The sequence below is a fragment of the Nicotiana tabacum genome, chromosome 18 (assembly GCF_000715075.1).
Source record: "Nicotiana tabacum cultivar K326 chromosome 18, ASM71507v2, whole genome shotgun sequence".
Taxonomy (NCBI): Eukaryota; Viridiplantae; Streptophyta; class Magnoliopsida; order Solanales; family Solanaceae; genus Nicotiana; species Nicotiana tabacum.
Window position 1 is genome coordinate 14,238,475 of NC_134097.1, and position 26,590 is coordinate 14,265,064.

At 36.5% G+C, this 26,590-nt stretch overlaps 2 protein-coding genes across 3 annotated transcripts; both read left to right on the forward strand.

Moving 5' to 3' along the window:
• The first annotated feature begins 868 nt into the window (after positions 1-868).
• LOC107773976 (putative methyltransferase At2g41040, chloroplastic) lies at positions 869-19,396 on the forward strand. Of its 2 annotated transcripts, none has more exons than XM_075236633.1 (8): positions 869-1,189; positions 2,024-2,124; positions 2,208-2,348; positions 5,727-5,808; positions 16,841-17,034; positions 17,152-17,263; positions 18,041-18,145; positions 19,028-19,396. In XM_075236633.1, exons 1-8 carry the CDS (start codon positions 1,007-1,009, stop codon positions 19,154-19,156), a joined length of 1,047 nt encoding a protein of 348 aa, XP_075092734.1. In that variant the 5' UTR covers positions 869-1,006; the 3' UTR covers positions 19,157-19,396. The 2 variants fall into 2 exon arrangements, with proteins under 2 accessions (XP_075092734.1, XP_075092735.1); XM_075236634.1 differs by having other exon boundaries at positions 871-1,177.
• A 2,607-nt stretch (positions 19,397-22,003) lies between these two features.
• On the forward strand, positions 22,004-22,453 carry LOC142172428 (uncharacterized). Its single transcript, XM_075236039.1, has one exon. The coding sequence runs from the start codon at positions 22,004-22,006 to the stop codon at positions 22,451-22,453; it is 450 nt and encodes a 149-aa protein (XP_075092140.1).
• The last annotated feature ends 4,137 nt before the right edge of the window (positions 22,454-26,590 follow it).

The window sequence follows — 26,590 nt, forward strand, 5'->3', positions numbered from 1 at the left end:
ATATAATGATAAAATGTATATGCACTTAATATTTATATCAATTCAAAAAATACATAACACATATCTTTACTTACTCTTACTACTAAATGCTAGTTAATTAGTATATATTTTTGCCTTATTTTAAACTTAATCGTAGTAAATTAGTATGATTTTAGAAAAAAATAGTAATATAATTTAATGTAACCATCGAGTATTGATAATTTATTATAGATTGTCAACTTTTACGCTGGATATCAACCTAGTATAATAATTCTCTTTTATTTGAATTTGGGACGACAATATAAATAAGCTCATACAGGCGGAGTTACGATGGCATGAGTTGACCAAATGGAGAAGGTGAGGATCATATAACATCTTAGTGGGCGTTTGGACATAAGAATTGTAAAGTTTCGAAAAAAGTGGAATTTTTTTCCAAGTGAAAATGGTGTTTGAAAATTAGAGTTGTGTTTGGACATGAATATAATTTTGGGTTATTTTTGAAGTTTTGTGACTGATATGAGTGAAAATTTTGAAAAAAAACTTTTTGTAATTTTTTAAATTTTTGAAAAATTTCAAAATCTATTTTCAAGTGAAAATTTATGATCAAACACTGATTTTCGAAAAAAATAAAATTTTTTCTAAAAAAAGTAAACTTTTTCTTACGTCCAAACGGGCTCTTAATTGTTTGGGGCGGAGTGGTAGGTATTGTTATATCGACTACACGTAAATTTTTACCAAATAAAATAGGGCATGGGACTGGACATGTGGACAGCGCCAAACATTCTGAATTATATAGAGGTTTATTTATAAGAACAGAAAACTAATTAAATCAAAGTGATGTGGCCAAGATTCATCCTCAAACAAAATACCTACTTCATAAAATATGAATCAAAATCATCAAAAATTTCCTCCCCTTCTTCTCTCCCTTGTGAAAACACCCATTTACATAGGCTTATTTGTATATCTCTGTACCCAAAGAAAGTCAAGTCGTAAGAAAAGACAAGGAAACCCTCACTGAATTTCATTAATGGCCACTGCTGCTGCTGTTTCCCCTTCATTTTCTTTAAATCATCATAGTTCTTTGGTTCCAAAATATCACGGGGTTTCTTTGAATTCAGGAATTCGTGTTCCTACAAGGGTTTCCTCTCGTGGGTTCAATTCAAGAATCAGAGCTAGCTCTGCTGTTGCTGTTGAACCGGTAATTGCAAAAGTCTGTGACTTTTTTTTACGACATAAATGGTCACTCAACTTTTATTATTTTCATATGCTAAAATTACTTAACTGTTTAATTTTGATTAAGTTGTATGATCATAGACTGATGATGCACCATATGATTGTTGCTGCTCTATGTATGCTAATTGTGACCATATTTTAAATTAGGGAGCTAAGTTTTTATGATGAGTGTGTGAATGCAATTGGATGCTGAGTTTCCTTTTTTTTTTTGGGTGGTGGTTTCCCATTTGACCCCGACTAATTGGGATTTGCGCAGCGTAAGACCCATTAGAGGGGGAAGCGCGACACCTGGATACACAATTAAATTGAAACGTTTATCTTGTTATTTGGCTCAAATGCGAATCTAAGATTTTTAGAACATGGGTGCACCATTAAAGAAAGGAGAAAAAAATGTATTAAGTGAGAATTGATCCTCAAGCTAAATAACTTAGCTTTGAACCAAGTGCACCACTCAACCTTTTTGGAGCATGAGTGCCAATAGATCATAGTACACCAATTATAGAGAATGTACATAAAATACCTAGTTTGATAAAGAGATCATGGGTTCACGTGCCCATATTTTAGGCCTAAATCCGCCCCTGATCTGGCTGAACTATTATTACATCAAGATAACTGGACATAGCTATATTTCTTAGCTCGTCCTCGCTGGTTGATACATAAACATCTTGATTAAATGGTTACAATCATGAGTTTCTTTTTGGCCGCATGATTTCCTATTTCATTCTTTTAAAGTTTTAAACTTAATGTGGTTGAGTTATGCATTACCTTTTGTTTTCAGTTAATGTATAATCTATTCTCCCGTCTTGTTCAGGAATTGAGAACTCCAGCTCAAGATGCTACAGAAGCTGAATTGTTTTCTTGCCCAATTTGTTATGAACCACTTATGAGAAAAGGTCCTCCAGGTTTTAACTTGTAAGTTCAGATAGAAAATGCATAATAACATTGCTTCTATATGTGGCCTAGTTGTTGTTTGACTTTGGATTTAAAACTTGCAGACCTGCAATCTACCGATCGGGCTTCAAATGCAGAAAGTGTAACAAGTCATATTCGAGCAAAAATATCTACCTTGATCTCACTATTACTTCTGGAACAAAAGAATACAGTGAATCTAAACCAGCTCGGACTGAGCTATTCAGGTATCTTATCAAGTTTCTTGTTATTGCTTGATTAAATCATTTCCAGTTCTAGTACTGATTGTTACTCTGGTTTTTTGGGGGTTTGAAACTATTTGCCTAAAGATGTTGACTGTACTTTGAAGTCGTTAAGGTTTCATCCCTCCTTCTTGCATTTTCCTGTTCTTTTGGACACGACACAAGATATGCAAAAGTTTTTGTGTTTGAACTGTAGCTTATTTCTTTTACAAAGTTAGCTATCCAAGGCATGGACCTTAGACATTTACATTTAGTAGCTTGGAGTCAAAATCCTGCCATATTTAAACTAATTACAGAAGTGAAAAACAAAACATTGATGTCCAATTAACTGCATGGATGGGGGTGTGAGTATTTATCAGTGGTATCTATTAGGCACCTGTGCTTCCTATTTTAGCAAGTTTAAATGGTTTCAAAAGCTTCTTATCTAGTATTGAGACGTGTGTCCAACCCATTTGGCATGTGCGTGTTGACGAAAATGAAGAGGTCCACGAAACATAGTAGTATGCTGCATAAGATTTAGCCCTCCACCTCATGCACTTAAGTAAATCCCACAAAAATCTAAAAGTTGCATCAAGGAGATAATTTTTCTTTTTCGAAATTCTTCTCCTCTCATTATTTCTACTTACACTGGAAGTGCTACGTAATAACAAATAAGAGACTGCGGAATCAGTTTTGACAAAGTTACAAAGTTACAGGAATCAGCTTTTGACAAACTTGCAGATATTCAACTGTCCTCTCATCCTTAGCCTTTATTCTTGGCTTATTAGTATAAAAAATTACTAATTTTGAAACCTATAAACTATGCCTCAATCCTAAACTAGTTGCAGTTGGCTGTATGAATCTTCTAAATCTATTTCGCTTTATTTAAGCTCATTTCGTTCTTATACTAAATCTCTTTTAGCGCAATTTAGGAGGTTCTCTAAAATCTGAGGTTCTCTATCTTTTAATAGGACAAACCTTGGACTTACAAGTGTTACACCAACTAAGCCTTAATTCCAACAAAACTAGTATCACCATTGCTTCAATTATATCTTTTCTTAGCTAAGTCTGCAATGATTTCGAGAGACTTTGTCTTATGGTACAATTTTCCTTTGTTAGACTTTTGTCTACCTCGTCTCTTTTTCAATCGCCATATTGTTGCCTGTAGACAGGTGGATTTGGAGGTCTATATAGGTCTTGACCAAACGATTTAAGGCGACTTCTCTTAATTTATCCTGTGTGCTATGCCACCTTTTGTCGGATGTGAGCATTTCAAAGCTTGTCCAATCTTGTATAACCACATAGCCATTTTTACTTCCTCATTTCGGCCACAATTATCTTGTGGATATGTTAGGCCGTAGAGGACCAACATTCATTCCCATATAATATTGTCACTCTATGGAACTTGATTTTCACTTTGTACGTTATCTTCCTATCATATAACTTCCATAGTATTCCTCCATATCACCCATCCTATTTCAATTTTATGTGTTACATATTCATCTATCAAGCTAACCTTTTGGATGATGGAGATGATATACCGAATTGTCTGTGCTTAGGGCTATAGTTCAGTCTAATCTCTCTTCACAGTTTCCTTCTAAGGGGGTTAAATTTGCAGTATGTATGTATGTGTGTGTATATTTATATCTTAATGCCCTTAATTTCTAGAGTCTTTACCACAGGTCCACCTTTTGGCTTATTACTTCACTAGTTTCATCAATTAACATAATATAATATGCAAATAGTGTGCATCATAAATTAGTATGCACCTAAAAACGTCCTCATTCCACTGCTACAGTTTTTGTGTTGAGATCATAGCCTTTTGATACCCCCAGAACTTGCTACTTTCTTAACGCAACTTATCATTTCCTTCCAGTTCTGCATCAGTTTCTAAGCCCTATGCTCTCTACTTTAATTGGTTGTTCGCAAATGCTATTTAGTTTGTGGCAAGCAATTTGTTAATGAGAGACCGGAGGTATGGAGGCAGGCCCTGGAGTCCAAAGGTTTCAAGTTGAGTAGGACTAAGACGGAATGCCTGGAGTGTGAGTTCAGCGGCGTGATGGGGAAGTGGACGTGGAAGTGAGGCTTGACTCACAAGTCATCCCCAAGAGAGAGTTTCAAGTACTTAGGGTCAATTATACAGGGAGATGGGGAGATCGACGAAGATGTCACACACCGTATTGGGGTGGGGTGGATGAAATGGAGGTTAGCGTCTAGAGTCCTGTGTGACAAGAATGTGCCAACGAAACTTAAAGGTAAGTTCTATAGAGCGGTGGTTAGACTGGCCATGTTGTATGGGGCTGAGTGTTGCTAGTCAAGAATGCACATATCCAAAAGATGAAAGTAGCCGAAATGAGAATGTTGAGGTGGATGTGCGGGCACACGAGGATGGATAAGATTAGGAATGAAGATATTGGGGAGAGGGTGGGCGTTGCTCCCATGAACTACAAGATGCGGGAAGCATGAATTAAATGGTTCGGGCACATAAGGAGGAGAAGCCCAGATGCTCCGGTTAGGAGGTTTGAGCGGTTGGATTTGGGAGGTACGAGAAGAGGTCGAGGGCGGCCTAAGAAGTATTGGGGCGAGGTAATCAGGCAGGACATGGTGCGGCTTCAGATCTCCGAGGATATGACTCTTGATAGGAATGTCTGGAGGTCGAGCATTAGGGTTGTAGGTTAGGGGGTAGTCGAGGGTTTTCGCTCGTTGTACCGGTTAGTCGGATAGAGTTTTGTCTAGGACTGCTAGCGATTTTTGTTGTGTGCACACTATTTCTCTCGTTTTGTATAGTATGGGGTTATTTGTTGTCTCTTTCGATGCTGATTATTATTTTTCTGGTTTCTTTTGTTGTTACGGATTTATTCTTTTGTTCTTTTCTGATATTATTGTCTCATCTGTTGAGCCGAGGGTCTTCCGGAAACAGCCACTCTACCCTCTCCAGACCCCACTAATGGGATTGTACTGGGTTGTTGTTGTTGTTGTATTTGTTATCGGCCCCTTACCTCCTATGTCTTTCTCTGGGTTAATAGCCTTTTATCTTTTCATTCTCTTTTCTATTTGTTTTTTTGTTAAGTTAGGCTTTTCTTCTCTATTACTGGAGTGCCTTACTGGTCTGGAGTGTTGAAAATATTTACCTTAATTTAGCTTTTACCCCATTGTTCTATTACAACTGTCAGATCCCGAGTACTGCAGTTAAATATGTATATTTATGAATGATTTATTTAGTTTGGTATACCTCTTTATTCGTGCTTTTAGTTTGTGACCTTTATCTCTTTTGTTAGATTAATTTTTTCTTCTTTATTCATGTAAGTGGCTCTACATATGAATTTCTTTTTAGATTTTTTTTAGATGTTCATTTCTAATTACTGGTGCTCTTATCTTTCCCAGGAGTCCAGTTGTTTCATTCTTGTATGAGAGAGGCTGGCGTCAAAACTTTAACCTTAGTGGTTTTCCTGGTCCTGATGAAGAGGTAAAACTTTTTTGATTGCTCAGATTAGATGTATCTAAGTAGCGTTATGGTTGGTTGACTAAATGTTAATCTAGAAATAACCACATATATCACCTTCCTACATGTAAGAAATGTTGTCGTTTATCCATTAACTTTTCCATTGACGGAGTTTTTGGCCAAAATTATCCCTTATCTTTGAGGATAGATTTAACTGTCCTCCAAATATAACACTGAACACCATTTGTCCTTTAAGTTTGCAAAAAAATGAGCATTTTTAGTCCGAGTAACAAAAACACCGATATCTGTTAGAAAACTAACAGAGATGTAACACCCAACTGCACTTGAAACTTTTTAAAAAATACCGACCTCTCTTAACACCCCAAATCAGTCCATTACCTACTTTTCTATCGGAGAAAACTTTTACTCCCACCGGATTCAAACTGCCAAGATAGGTAGGTGGTGAACTAGTGTGTCACTGTGGCTGATTTAAGCTCGAAAAGTTATCGATAGCTGAGGCGGTGTTTTGTTGGTTGTGTGTACAATATGCAAGCAGCAACAACAACAACAAAGCAGTATATTTTCACACGTGGGGTCTGGGAAGGGTGATGTGTACGCAGACCTTATCCCTACCTTGTGCAGGTAGAGAAGCTGTTTCCAAGAGACCCTCGACTCGAGCACGTAGTCATAGCAACACGTAAAATTGAAATATAAGAATAGTAAAGTCATTAAAAAAAATGAAGCAATAATGAGATAGTAACTAACCAAGCTGAAGCATCACCAGATAATACTAGAAATCCAAGAAGAGGCCAAAACCGGAGTAATACTACATCTACCGGAATGGAAGGAAAGTACGCTCAACTACTACCAACTTTCTACCCTAATCCTCGATTTCTACATCCTCCTATCAAGGGTATGTCCTTGGTCAGCTGAACATGCGCCATGTCCTGCCTAATCACCTCTTCCCGATTCTTCTTTGGCCTTCCTCTACCTCATCTCAAGCCCACGATGCTCAACCTCTCACTCCTTCTCACCGCGGCATCTCCTCGTCACATGACCGAACCATATCAACCTCATTTCCCGCATCTTCTTCTCCACGGGGGCTGCCCTCACATTGTTTCGAATAACTTCATTCCTAACCTTATCTCTCCTAGTATGCCCACACATCCATTTCAGCATCCTCATCTCCACTATTCTCAACTTCTGGATATGAGAGTTCTTGACTAGCCAACATTTCGTCCCATACAACGTAGTCGGTTTAACCACCACTCTGTAGAACTTACCTTTAAGTCTTGGTGGCACTTTCTTATCACATAAGACATCGGAAGCAAGCTTCCATTTCATCCTCCCTGCCCCAATACGTTGTGTGACATCCTCGTCGATCTCCCCGTTACTCTGAATTACTGACCTTATATACTTGAAACTTTCCCTCTTAGGGATGACACATGTATCAAGCCTCACTTGCACTCTATCTTCCTACGAAAACTTGTGATCAATTATCAACTAAATCAAGCAAATTCTAATTTATCGAGTCAAGAACAAGTTCAAAGTGATATTTGCTTAATTAATTCTACTAACTCGAGCTGCGATTAAAAAAAGAACTAATTAACTAGCGCACTTAACACGAAGGGTTGAATTCAATGAGAAATAATATTCCAGGGTCAAGGTTATGTAACAATCCTGTTGAATTCTTCAATCAACTCGACTTATTAATTTATCTGGATTGTTAACCTGCAAGACAATAATACTCGTAGAAATTTGACAACTTCTACTCGCCTATTCATTTTATTCTAAACCCTATATTTCTATGAGATTAGAGATAAAAAGAACGCATTAATAATTTTTGGCACAATTGGCTAAGCACGACAAATAGGTATATTTCTATCTGTATTCGCAAATCAATTCCCCAATGATTAGGTTCAAGACCGCGCTCTATTCAATCCTATTGCAGTCAAGAATTACCTTTTTCAAGTTAACTCAAGATTCATATTTAGTATTTCATTGTTAAGCTAGGCAGTAAAATAATTAGGCTCAGGATATGAATAAACAATCCAATATGATAAATTAACTCGTCAAATCAATATTCGAATATCAACATTCATGTAAAACCATAACCCCAGAATAAACGAGTTCAGCCTTGCATAGTCATGGTAGCAATCTTAATTAATTTCCAAGACTACGTAAAAATCAGTAATAGAAGGGAAAAAGATGAATTCAAGATGAATTCCACGGATTTTCTCTATTTCCAAGTGTGTTAGATGACCTAAAAGCTGCGTTTTTCCTTTATAGTCGTGGGGCAAAGTTCTCTTTTTTCCCAATCCGAGTTGGCTTCAGGGATTGATGATAAGATGGATGCTTCGCGTCTACTTCACCTTGGATTTCCCAACAGCGGATGTTAGGGTCGATGCTTCGCATCCAAGCCTTGTTCCTTCAACTCTGACGCGGCCAGGTGCCGGAGGCCTTCTAGAAACTTCATTGCTAACTTGTGCTTCAATTGGCATTGCTTGCTAGGTTGCATGTGATGCATCAACCTCTTCTCCTATAGCTGCAACATCTTTTTATGTTTTTGCAATCTAATCGTCCTAAATCATCACAACTTAAATAGTCGAAAAATCAATAATTAGCATATGTTGGGCATTTTCAACACCAAATAGCATCAAAGAGCGGTTAAAACATGAGTAAAGTAACATTAAAATATATGCAAAATTGCAAATATGCCTAAGATCACGGTGTTTTTTTGGTTGTGTGTACAACATGCAAGCGACAACAACAACAACAACAATAAACCCAGTATATTCCCACACGTGGGGTCTGGGGAGGGTGGTGTGTACGCAAACCTTACCCCTACCTTGTGCGGGTAGAGAGGTTGTATCCAAGAGACCCTAAACTCGAGCAAGTAGTCACAACAGAGTCAGCATCACCAGATAATACTAGAAATCCAAGAAGAAGGCCAAAGCCAGAGTAATACTACATCTACCGGAATGGAATGGAAGTACGCACAACTACTATGAACCTTTTACCCTAATCCTCGACCTCCAACCCTTTTATCAAGTGTCATGTCCTCAGTCAGCTGAAGATGCACCTTGTCCTGACTTATTACTTCTTCCTAATTCTTCATTGGCCTTCCTCTACCTCTCCTCAGGCCCACGATGCTCAACCTCTCACACCTTCTCACCCGGACGTCTCCTCTTCACATGACCGAATCATCTCAGCCTCATTTTTCGCATTTTTTTCTCCACGATGGTTACCCCATTTTGTCTCGAATAACTTCATTCCTAACCCTATCCGTCCTAGTATGCCCACACATCCATCTCAGCAACACTCATCTCCAGTATTCTCAACTTCTGGATATGAGAGTTCTTGACTAGCTCACTAGCCAACATTCCGCCCCATACAACATAGTCGGTTTAACCACCACTCTGTAAAATTACCTTTAAGTCTTGGTGGCACTTTTTTATCACACAAGACACCAGAAGCAAGCTTCCATTTCATCCTCCCTGCCTCAATACAGTGTGTGACATTCTTGTCGATCTCCCCGTTACTCTGAATTACTGATCCTAAGATACTTGAAACTCTCTCTTAGGTTTGACTTGTGTATCAAGCATCACTTGCACGACATCTTCATGAGGTGCATCACTGAACTTGCACTACATGTATTCGGTTTAGACCTGCTCAGCTTGAAACCTTTAGATTCTAAAGTCTGTCGCCAAACCTCCAGTATAGCGTTAACTTCGCCTCGCGTCTTATCAATCATCACTATATCATTTGCCACGTCAATATATCCATCGCCAAAGCAAACAAGAACAGGCATGACACAATAAAATGCCATTTCGTTGAGGAAATGTTGGACATGGGAGGTTGAAGGTATTGGCCACTAGATCAAACTCTTTTCTCTCACAATGATTATGTCATGTCCGTAGACAAAACCGTTAAAATTATTACCAACTTTTTATTGCAATTTAGTTGTTTGACCAACTCTTTTCTCACACAATGATTGTCATGTCTGTAGACAAAACCATTGAAGTTATTACTAAATTTTGTCCCAATTTAGTTGTTTGACTAATTTAGAGATAAAGAAGATAAAGTTATAATGCAGCACTCATAGAGAAAAAAGTTTAAGGAATAATTTTAGAGACCTCCGCTCAGGTTTTGCTTTGTACCCTCCTTTGTAATTTATGATATTACTCTTACTTCCTTCCTTGTAGTTTATGATATCACGCTTACCTCCCTTAATTTGATTTTTCTTGTAACAATTCTTTTAACCTATTTATCATTAATGTAAAATATTAGAAACTAACTGATTTGCCCTGTTCAAACATTAACCTCCTATTAATTTGTTTTAATGAATCTCCTTTAATAAAAAATTTTAAGAGTAAAAACCTAATTTCCTTCCTTTGGAAGTCCTCCCCTATATTTGCGGTCGTCATCCATGTTCTTCTTCCTTTTCACATCTACGCAAACCACTTTCAGGGTAATCAAATTGATCAATGACAAAGTCAAAATACTACTCCATGAAGTTCAATTTTAACAAACTAGGACTAATTACGAGAAGAAAGCATATTGATTCGCGTAGAAATTATAAATCTAAAGACCAAAATCTAAACCTAACCACAACCATAAAGAAAAATGAAACAAAAAGAAGAAAAGAAAAGATTAGATATTCTCCCATTAGATTTTGCATGACATGATCCCGACTAGAGTTAATTTTCATAGAATTGATCTTGTTGAGTGACGTTCTTAGGTTTGCAATATGTCTATTCAAGCAAAACGGCTTTAACAAAGGCGACTTCTTCAATGAGTTTGTTGCAGTTTAGAATGACATAGTTTTGATATAAGTATTCTCCAAATGCAGTGCCCATGAGTATGAAAGTCTTCCTTATTAAAATCTATCCTCCTCCGCTAGCTATTGGATTGTTCAAGAAGATTGAGAAATAATATAGGGTTTTTTCGTTTTTGATTTTGAGTTGGGATATTTGGACTTTGAAAAAAAACTACTTAAAATAACACTTGTTGAAGTTTAAGAATATTTTAAAAATATGTTTACAAGATTAATTAAATAAAAGTTAGAAGGGTAAATGAGTCAGTTTGCAATTTTTTATATTAGTGATAAATAGGTTAAAAGAATTATTACAAGAAAAATCAAAAGTTATTGTTGCGGAGCAAAATCCGAGGGGAGGTCTCTGAAATTATTTCAAAGTTTAATGTTAGTGCAAAATTTTGGAAACGGGATATGTTTGCCTCAATAATTTATTTAATGATAATTCTTTTTAAATTTTTTGTTATACACGGGGGAAGGGGAAGGAGAAGGAGAAGGAGAAATCGGGGAGGGGATTACAATGTGGGAATCAAACCCTGGGAAATTGAACCCCGTCAACAAGGTGGAAGTTCTAAATAGCCAACCAACTAGACTACCGTGATTTTCCTTTTCCTATGTTAATTGCTTAAGAAATTTGGTATGGTTTAAACTAGAGAAATATGTGCCGTATGTAAGGACTGTAAGGTCATTCTAGGAGAAGCACTGCAGGTTGGTGGTCTAGGATATAAAGCGTAAGAGTAAAGTGAGAAAGGAGATGACTTGCAAGCAACCGAGAATTCAGTGGTGGGCATTCAAGAATTTTAACCAGTTAGCATTTCAGGAAAAAATTATTGGAGGAAAGAACACATGACTTAGAGGGGAAGACAGATATCTCATGGAAGGCAGTGGGGGAACCACATGCACCAAAGCCGGAAAATTACACTGTATAGCTCGATATTTATTTTAAAAAATATGTATATATACTATATAATGACACCCCTTGACTTCTTGGTAAGTTTATTTCTTTATATTTTGACTCCCCTTAATGAAAATCCTGGCTCCGCCACTAGTGGAAGGTAAAAGTCAGTCGCATATAAGGCTTCTTGTTCATCTACAATAACATATTACCATATTAATAAGTTAAATATTAGCAAATAACTAAATAAAAAATAATATATATAAACCTTGATAGAAAATATTACTAGTAATAGGCTGGGTAAAGCCATGCAACCAATTTCGTGTAATACCAAGAGTTTTAACATTTTCATGATGGATACAACTTCTATACATAGTGAGAACTCGACCACCAGTCTAAATGTCGATTCTAGTGCTACGGTGGTAATTGGAACATTGAATATTTCACACGCCATCACTGAAAGGTTAGAATATTTTCTTTCATGTTCCTTTCAATACTTAACAATATTCATATCTAGAAGCTTCTTATAGTTAATCTTTGTTCGGCCAAATGAAGGTCCAAGTCGGGCTTTCTAGCGCTTAGAGCAAATTTCTCAAACATTTTAAATTCCTATTAAGTTAAATGCAGATAATAAAAAGAAATAAGAAATATTATTGCTTAATTAAAAAGTACCAATCTACACAAATTTAACATTAATTTATTTATCTAGAGCAAAGTGAAATTACTTGCATCGTATAATTCTGATCCCTGTCGTTTAGATGTGATTTCTTTCTTCACTTGACGTACACAAAATAGTAGATGCAGTTATTTCATTTTGATTGTTTACATAATAATCATATAGCCTGTACATGTTATTCTTCATTATTCTTTTTGCTCTTATGCAGAAGTAGGATCCATCTTGGAGTAAGAAAACCTTGGAGAATCAAAGTATACATACTTTAGTATTTATCAAACCTCTTCGACATTCTTGAAGCCATTCCCTTAATAGCTACATCTTTATTATTCGACTTCTCCTTTGGCATGCATTTAATTCTCCTAACTTGCATAAAAAAGAAATTAGAGGTTGGATAACTCAAACCAGAAATCAAGTTAGTTGTCTCATAAAAAGGCCCTAAGAATTCACATATTTTCTCTGACTTATTCCATTGACATTGACATTGGATGTTGGAAATTAAGCATAAATTCTATCAATCAAATGTAGACTAGCAAAAGCTTTTTCAGAAGTGCACTATTAAGTATCAGGTATGTTGAGTTCCATCTAGTTGACACATCCAACATTATACCAATATTTTGTATCAATTCCAACTTGCTCAACAAAAGAATGAATAATTATGCTTAAAGATAACTTCAGCAAGCTTTTCACCGGAAGGCAATTGGTCTGTTTTTCTAGACTCTGCAATTTATCTTGTTGATATATAAACATTTAAACCAAATCATGATATGAAATTTGTTTACATTTAGGAATATGGCGATGTGAATGTGATGCCCCGTAGTTATTATCTGTGGGTCTGTGCTCCGTAGTTGAACCAACCTTATATTCTTCATGACAACCGTTACATATTTTGCCCTTTCAACTCCATCTTTACCATTACAAATCTTTGTGAATAAACCCAATCACTCGATGTTAACTGCTTCTGTTTTTTCTGTTCAGATTCTCCAGGCTGATTCATCCCCAGACTAGGTTTATGTTTACTATTTGCATGATCATCCAATCCATTGATCTTCCTGTGATGAAATAAACAAGAAAACTGTAAAATTCATGTTCAAACATAGACGGAAACAAAGTTTAAAAAAAATAAAATTGCTCATATCCCATTTAACTAAAATAATCTACTAATTAAACAGAATCGACATCACATTCACATTTACTGGTATGAATACAAATAAATCTGACATCCCAAAGTCAACTATTTGAAATGGAGGAGGAGAACTAACAAAAGAGTTCTAAATCCAACAAGATTTAATAAGTGAACTATTATCTTAGTGGTTAAAGGAGCATCAACAACCGACGAAGAGGTCGTCTGACTACCAAGTCTCGAGGAGAAATGGAGAACAGGGGCAAGGAGCTGCAGTTACCAGCCGCGCAAGAAGAAAACAAATTACGAATATGATTTCTATAAGACTAAATCATTAATACCCTCGTTTCTTCCTTTTCTGTTTAATTCACTTTTGGGCTTTTTATTTAATTGATTTGGGTTTTTTTTCCTCCGGCCTCACGTGACGGGATCAGTTCAGCGCTTGGGCTTAATAGCCTCACATCTAAAGGGGACTATGAAACCTTAACCCAACCCTAGTTAAATAAAGGTATTGGTTGGGCCGCTTCACGAGCCAAGCCCATTTTGACGACTCTACTTGTGATGAACTTAAATGTAAAAATATGGTTAGTGGGGGTTCATATAGTCGATCCCAACTTGCCTTGGATTGAAGCATAGTTAAACTAGAAAATAGGTGAACAACTTAGATGGACCAAATCTGTTGCTGGTTTAGGGGCATAAATCCTAATTTCTAAGTTTCATTTATGGGTAGAGCCGTCAAAATGGATTTGGCCCGTGAATGCCCCAACTCAGTCCTTTATTTAATCATGAAAATATTAAACATGTACTTAGTTTAGAGGTGAACACAAACATGCAGAATTTGAACAGAAGAACCCAAGTAGGTAAAATTGTATGTTTGGTTATTTCGAAAAGATTGGCCTAGGTGAAGATAGAGTTGATAGAGCGATATGTAAATGGTGTCATAAAGAATATAAGGCTGGTTCAACTCCATGACCGACAAGTACAAACTATGACGCATCACATATACATCATCATATACCTAACATAAAAAGATTTCATATCATGATTTGGGTCAAACATTTATTGATCCAGCAAGGTAAAATACAATCAAGAAAATATGCCAATTGGCTTCCTGTGAACAACATCATCATGTAAGGTTTGCCATATTCTTTTGTTGAATATGATGGAAGTCGAGTTTGGACAAATTATATAAGTTCGAATTTAATAATGCCTCCTAGGAACACTTAAATAAGCCTTAGCTAAGATTTAAATAAGCCAATTGCGGGTTGTCAAGAAGTGTCAAGAAGTGTATTTTAGTGAGAAGGAAACAGTTAAATAAGCCTTAGCTACGATTTCTATTAGAGTTTGTTTGACAACTCATTGCTGGACAACAAAGTAATTCTGAAGGGTATCTTTGTTTAACGGCCTATTATGTTGACGATAAAATTCTGAATTTTTGTCATTTGATTCCTCCTCATACTACAGTGAAATTGGCTGAAGCTATATATGATCGTTTGGAAGAGTTGGGTATATATCGATCACTTTGGATAATTCCATTAATAATTGATAACATGCAAAATATTTCAAAAGGGCATCTTAGTTTGCAAAAGAGCTAGTTATTTGATGGTGAGTTCTTTCATTGTTTATTGCTCTCATATTCTAAAGTTTATTGTTCAATAGGTGTAAAAGCAACTAATGATGCCCTATTTAGAATTAAAGAAAGTTATAAGTATGTCAAAGGATGCGATGATAGAATAGAAAATCTGAGCTATGTGTTAAGCAAGTTGGAATTGAAACAAATCTTGGTTTAGGGTTGTATATGTCAACTAGATGGAACTCAACATACTTGATGCCTGAGATTGCATTTTAGTATGAAAGACTTTTGCTAGTATACAATTGATTGATAGAAATTATGTTTATTGCCCAACATCTGGTCGATGGAGAAAAGTAGAGAATATATGTGAATTCTTGGAGCATTTTCATGATATAACTAACTTGATTTCTCGTTTAAATTTTCGGTTCCAGTTTTGTTTTGGTGCGAGTTTGGAGAATTGAATGCATGTTGAAGGAGAAATTGCATAATGAAGATGCAGTTATTAAGGGAATGACTTCAAGAATGTCTGTGAAGTTTGATAAATAACTATAGTATGTATAGTGTAGTACATGCATTTGGAGCAATCTGTGATCCTCGCTTCAAATTGCGATGTTTTAGGTTTTGTTACTCTAAGAGTAGTCCGGTGCACGAAGCATCCCGCATTCACGTAGGGTACGGGGAAGGGCCGCACCCCAAAGGGATGTGATGTAGGCAGTATACCCTGATGCAATCATCAGTGGCATTCCATTCCATGGCTCGAACGCGTGACCTATAGGTCACATGGCGAAAACTTTACCGTTGCTCCAAGGTTTTGTTACTCTAAGGGGATCCTATTTCTGCATAAGAGAAGAAAGAATAATGAGGAATAAATTGTACAAGCTCTATGATCATTATGTAAATAGTCAAAATGGAGCAACTACTTTTAGCCTTTTACTATTCTATATACATCAAGTGAAGAAAGAAGTCAATCTAAACGAAAGAAATCCAAAGTATTCGATTTAAGTATTTTTACTTTGTTCTTGATAAAAAAGTACTCCTCATTCGTACTTTTTAATTAAGAAATTGTATTTTCTATTTTTTCTTATTAGATTACAACCTATTGTAACCTAGAAATTTAAAATGTTTGAGAGTGAATGTGCTTGTAATGCTAGAAATCCAGATTTTTAAATCTGGATGAACTAAAGCTTAATTATGAGAAGTTTCTTGAAATTGATGTTGTTAAGTAATGGAAGAAACATCAAAGAAACTATCATTACTTTTTAGTGATGGAGTGTGATTTACTCAATGTTTCAAATATCACCGTAGCATCACAAGATATGGTCATATTCTAACTAAGTATAGAAGCTGTATCCATCTTTATATTGTCGAAACTCTTTTTGTAACACAAAATTAGTTTGCGTGGCTTTACCCAACCTATTACTGTAATATCTTCTATCTATGTTTAAATATTATCATTTTTATTTAGTTATTTGTGAATGTTTAACTTACTAATATCTCCATTTCCATTTGTATGTTGTGTAGTTTGACCGGACATGGAGTCTAAAGGAAATAAAAGGAAGACTTTTGAAACTTTTGAAAAAGGGAGGAAAAAAGGAATATGACATAACATTTGTGTGACTATAAGTGGATCAATCCTTAATGCTAGTAAGCAATATGATATGCTAACATGTTTTGTCAAATACAGAATAAGTTGAAAGGATAGACATTATCTTTGTATCGTTTTTGTCATTGGTTTTATAGCAAATTGAAAACTTCTTATTATGACGACCTAATATGTGCAATATATGATAATATAAGAATTTATTCATGGATTCAAAATATGGAACACCCCATGATTTCATTACGCAGAATAGCCCCTTGACTATATACCCATAACATTAAGGAAAAGAGTCAAATCTGTATTCAAAGTTTCATGGATAGGTATAGTCCACTGATGGCTCATTACTGTGGGATTGGCCTTTTGATATTAAATGCAGTTTAAGATGGCTCAGGAATATTTTAAAGTTGCTGAAGGTGGTGTTCTTGTAGACGTTAGCTGCGGGAGTGGGTTATTTTCCAGGAAATTTGCCAAATCTGGGACCTATTCAAGAGTCATCGCACTCGACTTTTCTGAAAACATGCTTCGCCAGTGTTATGATTTCATAAAGAATGATGAGAGTATCTTAAGCTCGTAAGTGATATTCTACCCAATATAGGATATCAAGTTATTGCAAGTCTCATTAGTTGGGAATTGTCTCTTATGACAAGAAAGATATTATTGAATTTCTTCTTCTATTAAAATTTGCAGCAATCTGGCTCTTGTAAGAGCAGATGTTTCCAGATTACCGTTCTTCTCCGGATCAATTGATGCTGTACATGCAGGTGCTGCTTTGCATTGCTGGCCATCTCCATCCAATGCAGTAAGTTGTTTAAATTTTAGTTTTTCTTGGGCAAAATTAACCTGTACTTCTCGACTTAATAATGAACTACTTCTCAATCCTAAACTAGTCAGGGTCAGCTAGACGAATCCTTTATATCTATTCTGCTCTATCCTGCCATTCCATTCCATTCCAATACAACAACAACAACATACCCAGTATTATCCCACACCGTGGAGTCTGGGAAGGGTAGTGTGTACACAGACCTTACCCCTACCTTGTGAGTGGTTAATAATTTGTCTTTTAAGGTCAATTAGGTGTTTTTAAGACTAGAGGTTATCTGAATCAAGCACTTATCTGTATACTATTAATTTATGTCTCTCACTTATCCCCACACTAACATTAATTTAGGTCTCACTTTTTGGTATAGAGTAAAAAAGAAAGAGTATCACCTAAATTGGGACAAAGGGAGTACTATTTTAGAATACCAACCCCGAACCCTAAGAATCTGATAACGGAAAGTTTCGCTAGAAATGTGAGCTCATTTTAAGGGCAGAAAATTGAAGTGGATAAATATTTGGTGACAGAGTTAGTTGCAGGAAACTTGAGCACCTGGTGGTGGACGTTTTGATTGCATGCTGCTTTTGGTTCTAACATTGGTATTTGATAGTTATTAGTTCTACACTAATTCGTAAACTTATAATTTGTCTTGTTGTCGCATAGTTTTGGTTGAATTCTTTGTTGCTCACTGAAGTTTTATGATTTATTCAATGAATGAAGTTGAGTTTACAGTTGATTATGCTGTTATTTCTCTGCCAGATTGCTGAAATCAACCGGATTTTGCGTAGTGGGGGTGTGTTTGTTGGTACTACATTTCTTCGAGTTAATCCTTCAGCTCCGACGATATTCAGGGCTTTGGAGCAGGTGAATTTCGTTTTGTGATTATTCAACTTATACTCTTTATTTTTCTCCCTTTTATACTTCGCGTGATAGTAATTGGTTATCAGCTTTTACAATGGCTTACACTATGCCCAAAAAAAAATAAAACTACCTGATAGTTGTCATTTGAAGTTTGAACCCTAGTAATTTACAATTTTTGCCCAAGTAAATATCTCAAGTTAAATCAACTCAAAAATGAACACCCCGACCTCTTTGTTTAAATTTGATTTGGGAGGGTATGGTTGGGCTTAACCTGCAAACAGAATATTCAAGACCTGGTAATTGGTCTCATTTTGCTTGCTATGATTTATACTTAAAGAATTACCATCTCACTTTATATTGGTTAAAGAGTTCAATTAGTTGCCAACACATAAAGACAACAAAAAATTGTTCGGCTTTGTTCCCACTAGAATACTTACCTATATTAGAAGTTGCTCGAAACTAACCAAAAAATGCCAATACGATCATCAAGCCCAAAGGTGGACCTATGTTTTGAGTAGAGGGGTCAGTGGACCCCGTTAACCTCGGCAAAAGTTCTAGATATATATATGTGTATGTATGTTAAAAATGATCATATATTTTGCTTGGAACCCTTAAGATCAAAAGTCTGATAGGCGCGCTGGTTGAGCAATCGACTCATGTGCTCCCACTACCTTCAAATCCTGAGTTTGCCTCTGAATTCAAGCCAGTCTAACTGTCAACATGACAAGCCGGAAAAATATTGTTCAAGAGGATAGTGGAATGAGGCTCCGTCTCATGCTTCACATTGCTTTGTCAGAGCTGGCTCTACGTGATTATAAAAGTAGAACTATGTGATCGTTGTCATTTCTGTCAGAGATATGAACATAACTTTCCTTTTGATCGCAGAGTGCTGGACGAACCTACAGCTATTTTACTCGAGAGGAGATCGAGGACTTGGTGACAACCTGTGGTCTCATCAACTATACCAGTAAAGTTCAGAATTCTTTCATCATGTTTTCTGCACAAAAACCCTGATCTTTGGCTGGTTAAATCTCATTATTTTCCCTGTTTTGGTATATTCTTAAACTCACTTATGTATTGTATCTCAACTCTGTAGATAATAGTAAATAGATAAGTTGATTCAGGCAGTTAAAGCACATTCTTTACTGTGAATACCACTGCTGGTAAAACAATGTAACTAGACATTAAAATAGCATATGAGCACACATGTAATATATATATCTAGTACTTTCCCTTAAATGGTTTATTGGAATCACTTGTATATGTTTATTAATTCTGAATTGAGCTTCGTAACTCGACAACATTGACACTAAATCATTATCCTTCAACAAGAACCACAAAATATAACTTAAATTAAACATCTTTGGTTTGTGGATAAGAAGTGAATGATTAGTATATGATTGGATGCTAAAAAATCTGTATGTCATTGGTTAGTGACAAGTTGGTTTTTGGGAATAAGCATACTATAAAATTATAGTACCATATATAGATAAGTCTGCCTATTGGCTGAATGATGAGTGAGCATAATTATAGTGGGCGTTTGGACATAAGAATTGTAAAATTCCAAAATAGGGGGTAAATATTTTTCTAAGTGAAAATGGTATTTGAAATTTAGAGTTGTGTTTGGACATGAATATAATTTTGGGTTGTTTTTGAAGTTTTGTGAGTGATTTGAGTGAAAATTTCGAAAACACCTTCTTGGAGTTTTTCAAATTTTCGAAAATTTTCAAAATGAATTTTCAAGTGAAAATTAAAAATTTTATGAACAAAGACTGATTTTGAAAAAAAAGGAAAAATTTCTTATGTCCAAACGGGCTCATAGTAACTTAACTCAGCAATACATTACAGCGCATCAACCTGCGGAGCGTTTGTTGTGCCAGCAGACTACTCCGATTGTGCAATTTTTTTTAAGTCAAGCATTATATAAGATGTGACTTAGATCCCCCAATTTATTAATGCGAAAAAATAATAATTTCTTCCAATAATTACCATAAGTATCACTTTATGAACTATAAACGTAAGGTGGTATTAGAGTCCATAATTTTCATCTCGTAAAATAAGGTTAGAAAAAACATAAGATATAATGCTCATATTGCACATATTGGAGCTGCTCTGAGGTATATCAATAGTTAAATTTGCTATTACAACACGGACCTTGTCCACAATTCGGATTCGTGCGAAGATGCAACACTCTTTATTAAAGGCGATTCTATTTTTAACTAGGGACGGTAATGGGGCGGTATGGGTGCGGGGCGGTGCGGGTTTTAGCATATGCGGTGTGGTGCTGGTTTAGACATATGCGGGTGCGGTGCGGGTCAAAATTATTTTTTTTAAAAATCCTTTGTGGGTGTGGTGCGGGTGCGGGTTTTAACTTTTTGCAAAATTATAACGTTCAACTATTGCAAATATTATTACAACCCGCAAATATTTACTTTTTCAGTTTTGAACTTGTGGTTCCTTTCTCCTATGCATTGATTATTTTAGTATCAAACTAATTTGGTTTTTACGAGGCATGTATTTCATATTGGATATTTGTTTAGTTGATTGTAAATACACATTTTTCTGTTATTCGCATCTTTGGGAAGAAAATATTATTTTATATTTTTTAGTGTTTTAAAGTCGATCCCACTTTAACTATATAGTTACTTTATCTGAGTCGAGTAGATAATTAGTTGACTCAATTTTCATGTATCTCATCTCATTGCCTTGTACGATACATCTGAATTATTAGAAATGACATACTAATATATCAAACTGAATTCCAATACTGATGCATGTAAAATTAGAAATAAGTGATAGGTTACATATGTATCCCTATTATGTTTTGATGATATAACAAACTTAATGATAAGAACTAGATAAGGAACCTGTTACACATCCTCAAGTATTTAAAGAACAACAAGTCTCAGTTCGGGAACGTGGTTCAACTCTTCAGAGTCAAAGGAATAGCAGAGGGAATATATGGCCACCAATTCTTGTGGTGACTGTACAAGTCAACTCCCCACAGCTGTAAAGTTGCTGCTGGCACACGCAATAGTGCAAAAACAGTGAAGCAGTCAACTTTATAGGGAATGCCCTTTATCTAACTTGCTTACATCATTCAAGTGATGTCACAAATGAGTTATTAACATCAAGCAAAGGTAAAACAAAATATTTGCACATTCAAGAATCGATCAAGCATTCTCTCAAGTCTGTATCAATCTTGCAAGTGATTCTCAAGGGCATCAAGAACAAAGAACCACAGAACGAAGGACCAGTTTCATGTATTGAGTTATTACATGTCCTTAGTTATGTTGCACCTTTGTTAAACTTCTTTACTTGTAATACCTACTTAGCTTAGTTAGAAGCATTGTGTAGGAAACCTTGTAAATCATAAACCCTTGTGTTTGTGTCTTGGCTAGTTTAGTCGAGTTATAAGTCTTTGTAATAGAGTTATTATAAAGTGGCTTGTAATAGAGTTGTTACAAGTTAGTGAGAGATTGAGAGGTTAATTCCTAGATTACAATAGGTTGTAATCTAAAGTTTGCTCAGTAATGAAGTTGAAATCCTACAAGGGTAGGTCGTGGTTTTTAATCCCGTGAGCTAGGAGTTTTTCACGTAAAACTTCCTTGTGTCATTTACTTACTGCAATGTGCGTGTGTTCTGTGGGAACTAATAAAGAACTTGGTTCTCTATATAGTTGGTGGACCCTTACATTCTATCAATTGGTATCAGAGCAGGTTCTTTCTATCAGGCTAACACCTAGAAAGGATCCTTATGGCTGCTCCACCAAACTTTGAAGAAGATCAATCTACCTACAGGACACCAAGATTCAATAGCCAATACTATGGATGGTGGAAGACAAGGATGCACGACTTCATCATGGTTGAAGACTCAGAGCTCTTGGACGTCATCTGCGATGGACCCTTCGTCTCTACAAACACCAGTGATGACCCAGCAGTAAAAGTTCCCACAACAAGAAAAGAATTCAATGATGCTGATCACAAGGCCATAGAGAAGAACTTTCAAGCAAAGAAAATTCTTGTCTGTGGTATTGGTCCTAATGAATATAACAAGATTTCAACATGCCAATCTGCTAAAGAGATCTGGGAACCTCTCCAAACAGCTCATGAAGGGACAACCCAAGTTAAGCAATCAAAGATTGACATGCTTACTACAAAATACGAGCTTTTCAGGATGAAAGACGATGAGTCCATCCAGGACATGCATACTCGGTTCATGTCCACTATCAATGAGCTTCATTCTATGGGAGAAATCATTTCAAGGAACAAACTTGTCAAGAAAATACTCAGTGTTTTACCTAGTTCCTAGGAAAGCAAAGTGAATGTTATCACAGAGGCAAAGGATTTGCAGAAGCTAACCACTGATGAACTTGTTGGTAATCTGAAAACTTATGAAATGAAGAAGAAGAAGGATAATGAGATAAGAGAGCCCAAAAGGGAGAAGAGCCTTGTCCTCAAGACGGACAACAATGATTTAGGTGGCGAGGATACTGATATGACTTACCTGACAAAAAGATTTCAGAAAATGGTTCGCAGAAATGAAGGCATTACAAAAAGGGGCAGCTCTAGCAAGCCAAAAGGTTATGACCTATGTCATAAGCGTGGTAAGATAGAACATTTCATCAAGGATTGTCCTCTCCTCAAGCAAGACCAATACAAACACAACACACACAAAGCATCTAAGAGTAACTCGGTTCCTGACAAACGTTTCAAGAGGAAAAATGTCGCTCACAATGTTGTGAAACAAGCTCTTGCTGCATGGGGAGACTCTTCCAGCGAATATGAAGAAAATGATGATCAAGGTGACAACTCCATGATGGCAGTGAAAAGTGAAGCAGCTGAGTATGACTCTATATTTGCCTTAATGGCATACTCTGATAATGATGAAAATGACGACGATGATGATGAGGTAAACTTTCTAGATGTTCAAAGAAATCTGAAGTCTTATTCTCCTAAAAAACTTATGTCCTTGGTAAATATTTTAATTGATGCTTATCACAGTCGAGAAGTAAATATTTTAATTGATGCTTATAAATGATAAAAATGCATTAACTGTGGAACTAGGAGAAGCAGAACAATCGAGAGATGACCTAGTAGTCATTGTGGTAGATTTAAAGGAAACCATTGAGAGTCTGAAGAAATAAAAAGATGCTTTAACTGAAAAAATTGCAAACATAGAGCATGTGAGAGATGACCCATTAGTAGTTGTTATAGATCTGAAGGATACAATTGAGGAACTAAAAGGAAAATGTAGGCATGAGATTCTTCAAAAGGGAAAGGAAGTTGCGGATGAAACACATCTTAGGCTTGAAGATGAGATAAAATCAGTGAAATCTAGTCTATGTGTTGAACTCGAGAAAAATAAACAACTTTAGGAAGAAGTAGGTAGAGTCAATAGTGATATTGAAAAATACTCAAGTGGACCTGGTCCTCTAAAGCTATCACTGCCATGTACACGGACAATGGGGGAAACGGGCAGGGAATCGAGTTTCAAAGGGAAAAAGCTCCATACAACCCTCATAGCAAATACGTTACTGTACCTGACAACTGGCTCTACACTCATTGTGGTAACACCGGGCACTTTAAGGAAACTTGTAAGGCCAAGTTTCAGTCTCAATAGAAAAATAAAGTTTTTGCTAAAAGGTAATTACTGCTAGAGAACCTGGTCCCTCATATAAAAGACACATGATGCATGCTTGGACCAAAAGAATCCTCATTCATCCCTTTCCTCATTACAAGGTACCCAAGCTTGTTTGGGTTCCTAAGTCTAACCCTTAATTTCCTTGTGCATGGAACAGTGAAGGGGAGAAACCAACAATGGTGCATGGATAATGGTTTCTCAAAGCACATGACTGGAAGTAGAAACGATTTCCTTTCACTGAAGGCCCTGCAAAGAAGGAGTATATCCTTTGGAAATGGCAAGAAGGGATACATTCTGGGAGTTGGAAGGATTGGGGAGTCTCTCTCTCACTCTATTGAAAATGTGTACTATGTGAACGGATTGAAGTACAGCTTGCTGAGTGTTTCCCAAATCTGTGATAAGGGAAACAAAATGGAATTTGTGTCAAAGATATGCGCAGTCACTAATCTTTTGTGACTAGTGAAATGGTGTTAGTGGCGAAAAGATATAAAAATGTCTATGTTGCTGATTTTGAGTCCCTACAGAGTGGTGATCTCAACTGTCTAAGTATTGTTGATGATGATGTTGAACTCTGGCACAGAAGTCTGGGTCATGCAAGTTTCACGTTACTGAACAAATTGGTCAAGAAGGACCTGGTTCGTTGTCTGCCCAAGTCAGACTTCAAGGACCACAAGTTGTGTGATGTGTGTGTAAAAAGAAAGCATATCAGATCCTCTTTCAAACCCATAAAGGAAGTTAGTACTTCAAGACCACTTGATCTTATCCACATGGATCTATGTGGACCTATGAGGGTGACAAGTAGAGGAGGAAAGAGGTACATCTTCGTTATAGTGGACGACTATTCTAGATTCTCCTGGACTCTGTTTCTCAGAACCAAGGATGAAACCTTCCAAGTGTTTGTTGCATTTGTCAAGAAGATCCAAGTGAAGATGAGTAATAATGTAGTATGTATCAGGTCTGACCATGGGACAGAATTTGATAATGCCAAATTCGATGAATTCTGTGTTGCAAATGGCATCACTCACAATTTTTCAGCTCCAAGAACACCACATCAAAATGGTGTTGTGGAGAGGAAGAATAGGACTCTTGAAGACATGGCAAGAACAATGTTGATTGACGGTGGTATTGCAAAAGGTTTCTGGGCAGAAGCAGACAATACTGCATGCTACTTGATAAATAGGTGCATGATCACATCCCTTCTGAACAAAACACCATATGAACTATTGAACGGAAGGAAGCCCAAGCTGACACATTTAAAGACCTTTGGCTGTAAATGTTTTGTTCTCAACAACGACAAGGAAGCACTTGGGAAATTTGATGCCAAAAGCGATGAAGGAATCTTTCTGGGATATTCATCACAAAGCAAAGCCTACAAAGTATACAACAAAAGAATTCAATGTGTTGAGGAAGGCATACATGTGATCTTTGATGAATCTCACCACTCTTGTGAAAAGGACTTACATGATAAGAGTGATCAAGACGGAGAACATTCAATTGTCCCTGGTGAAGTCATTGACATGGAAAATGGAAAGGCTGACATGATGAGTCAGGTAAAGGAGTCAAATGAGGATGGTGCAACTATATCTCCAACTGATGGAGAAAAACTTGGTCCCGCAATCACAACAACTGAAGCTGAGAACAGAGTTGTCGATGTTGTTCAAGGCACCCCGCATGCTGAGATGAGAAGCAACCAATGACTACCGTCGGATCATCTATCAATGAGATTCAGGTGTCTAGTTGGAAGCACAAAGGTTCACACCCTCTTGAAAATATAATCACTCCTCTTGATTCAGGAATTCAAACCAGATCAAATGCTAGAAACTTAGTTGCCTTCTCAGCCTTTCTCTCTCAAATAGAGCCCAAAAATATCAAAGAATCATTAAAAGATGCAGATTGTATTACAGCTATGCAAGAAGAGCTTCATCAATTTGAGAGGAACAAGGTATGACACATAGTTCCACGACTTGTGGATCGAATTGTTATAGGAACCAGGTGGGTATTCAGGAACAAACTTGATGAGTTTGGAAACACAATAAGGAATAAGGCAAGGCTAGTAGTTCAAGGCTACAATCAGGAAGAAGGGATTGACTATAATGAAACTTTTGCTCCAGTTGCTCAAATGGAGGCAATCAGAATTCTTATTTCCTTTGTATCGCATATGGAATTCAAATTGTTCCAAATAGATGTCAAAAGTGCATTTCTGAATGGTTTTCTAAAAGAAGAAGTCTTTGTCAAGCAACTACCTGGATTTGAGAATCATGAGCATCCTGAACATGTCTTTAAACTTGACAAGGCTTTGTATGGGCTAAAGCAGGGTCCTCGCGCTTGGTATGAAAGGTTGTCAAAATTTCTTCTAGAAAATGGCTTTACGAGAGGAAAAATTGACAACAAAATTTTTCTGAAGAAACGAGGGAGGAACCTGCTCATTGTGCAAGTCTATGTTGATGACATCATTTTTGGAGCAACAATCGACTCTCTGTGTGAGGAATTTGCAAAACTCATAGGAAGTGAGTTTGAAATGAGTATGATGGGGGAATTGGATTTCTTCTTGGGTTTACAAGTGAAGAAAACTCACAAAGGGATAATGATAAGCTAGTAGAAGTACATTAAGGAGCTGCTGAAGAGATTTGACATGGAAGCATAAAAAATCATTGATACTCCCATTGCCACAGCCACTCGTCTGGACATGGATGAACCTGATTCCTCTCTGAATGAGACCATGTATAGAGGTATCATAGGGTCACTTATGTATCTGACATCATGCAGACCGGATATTGTCTTCAGTGTGTGCAATGACCCAACCAG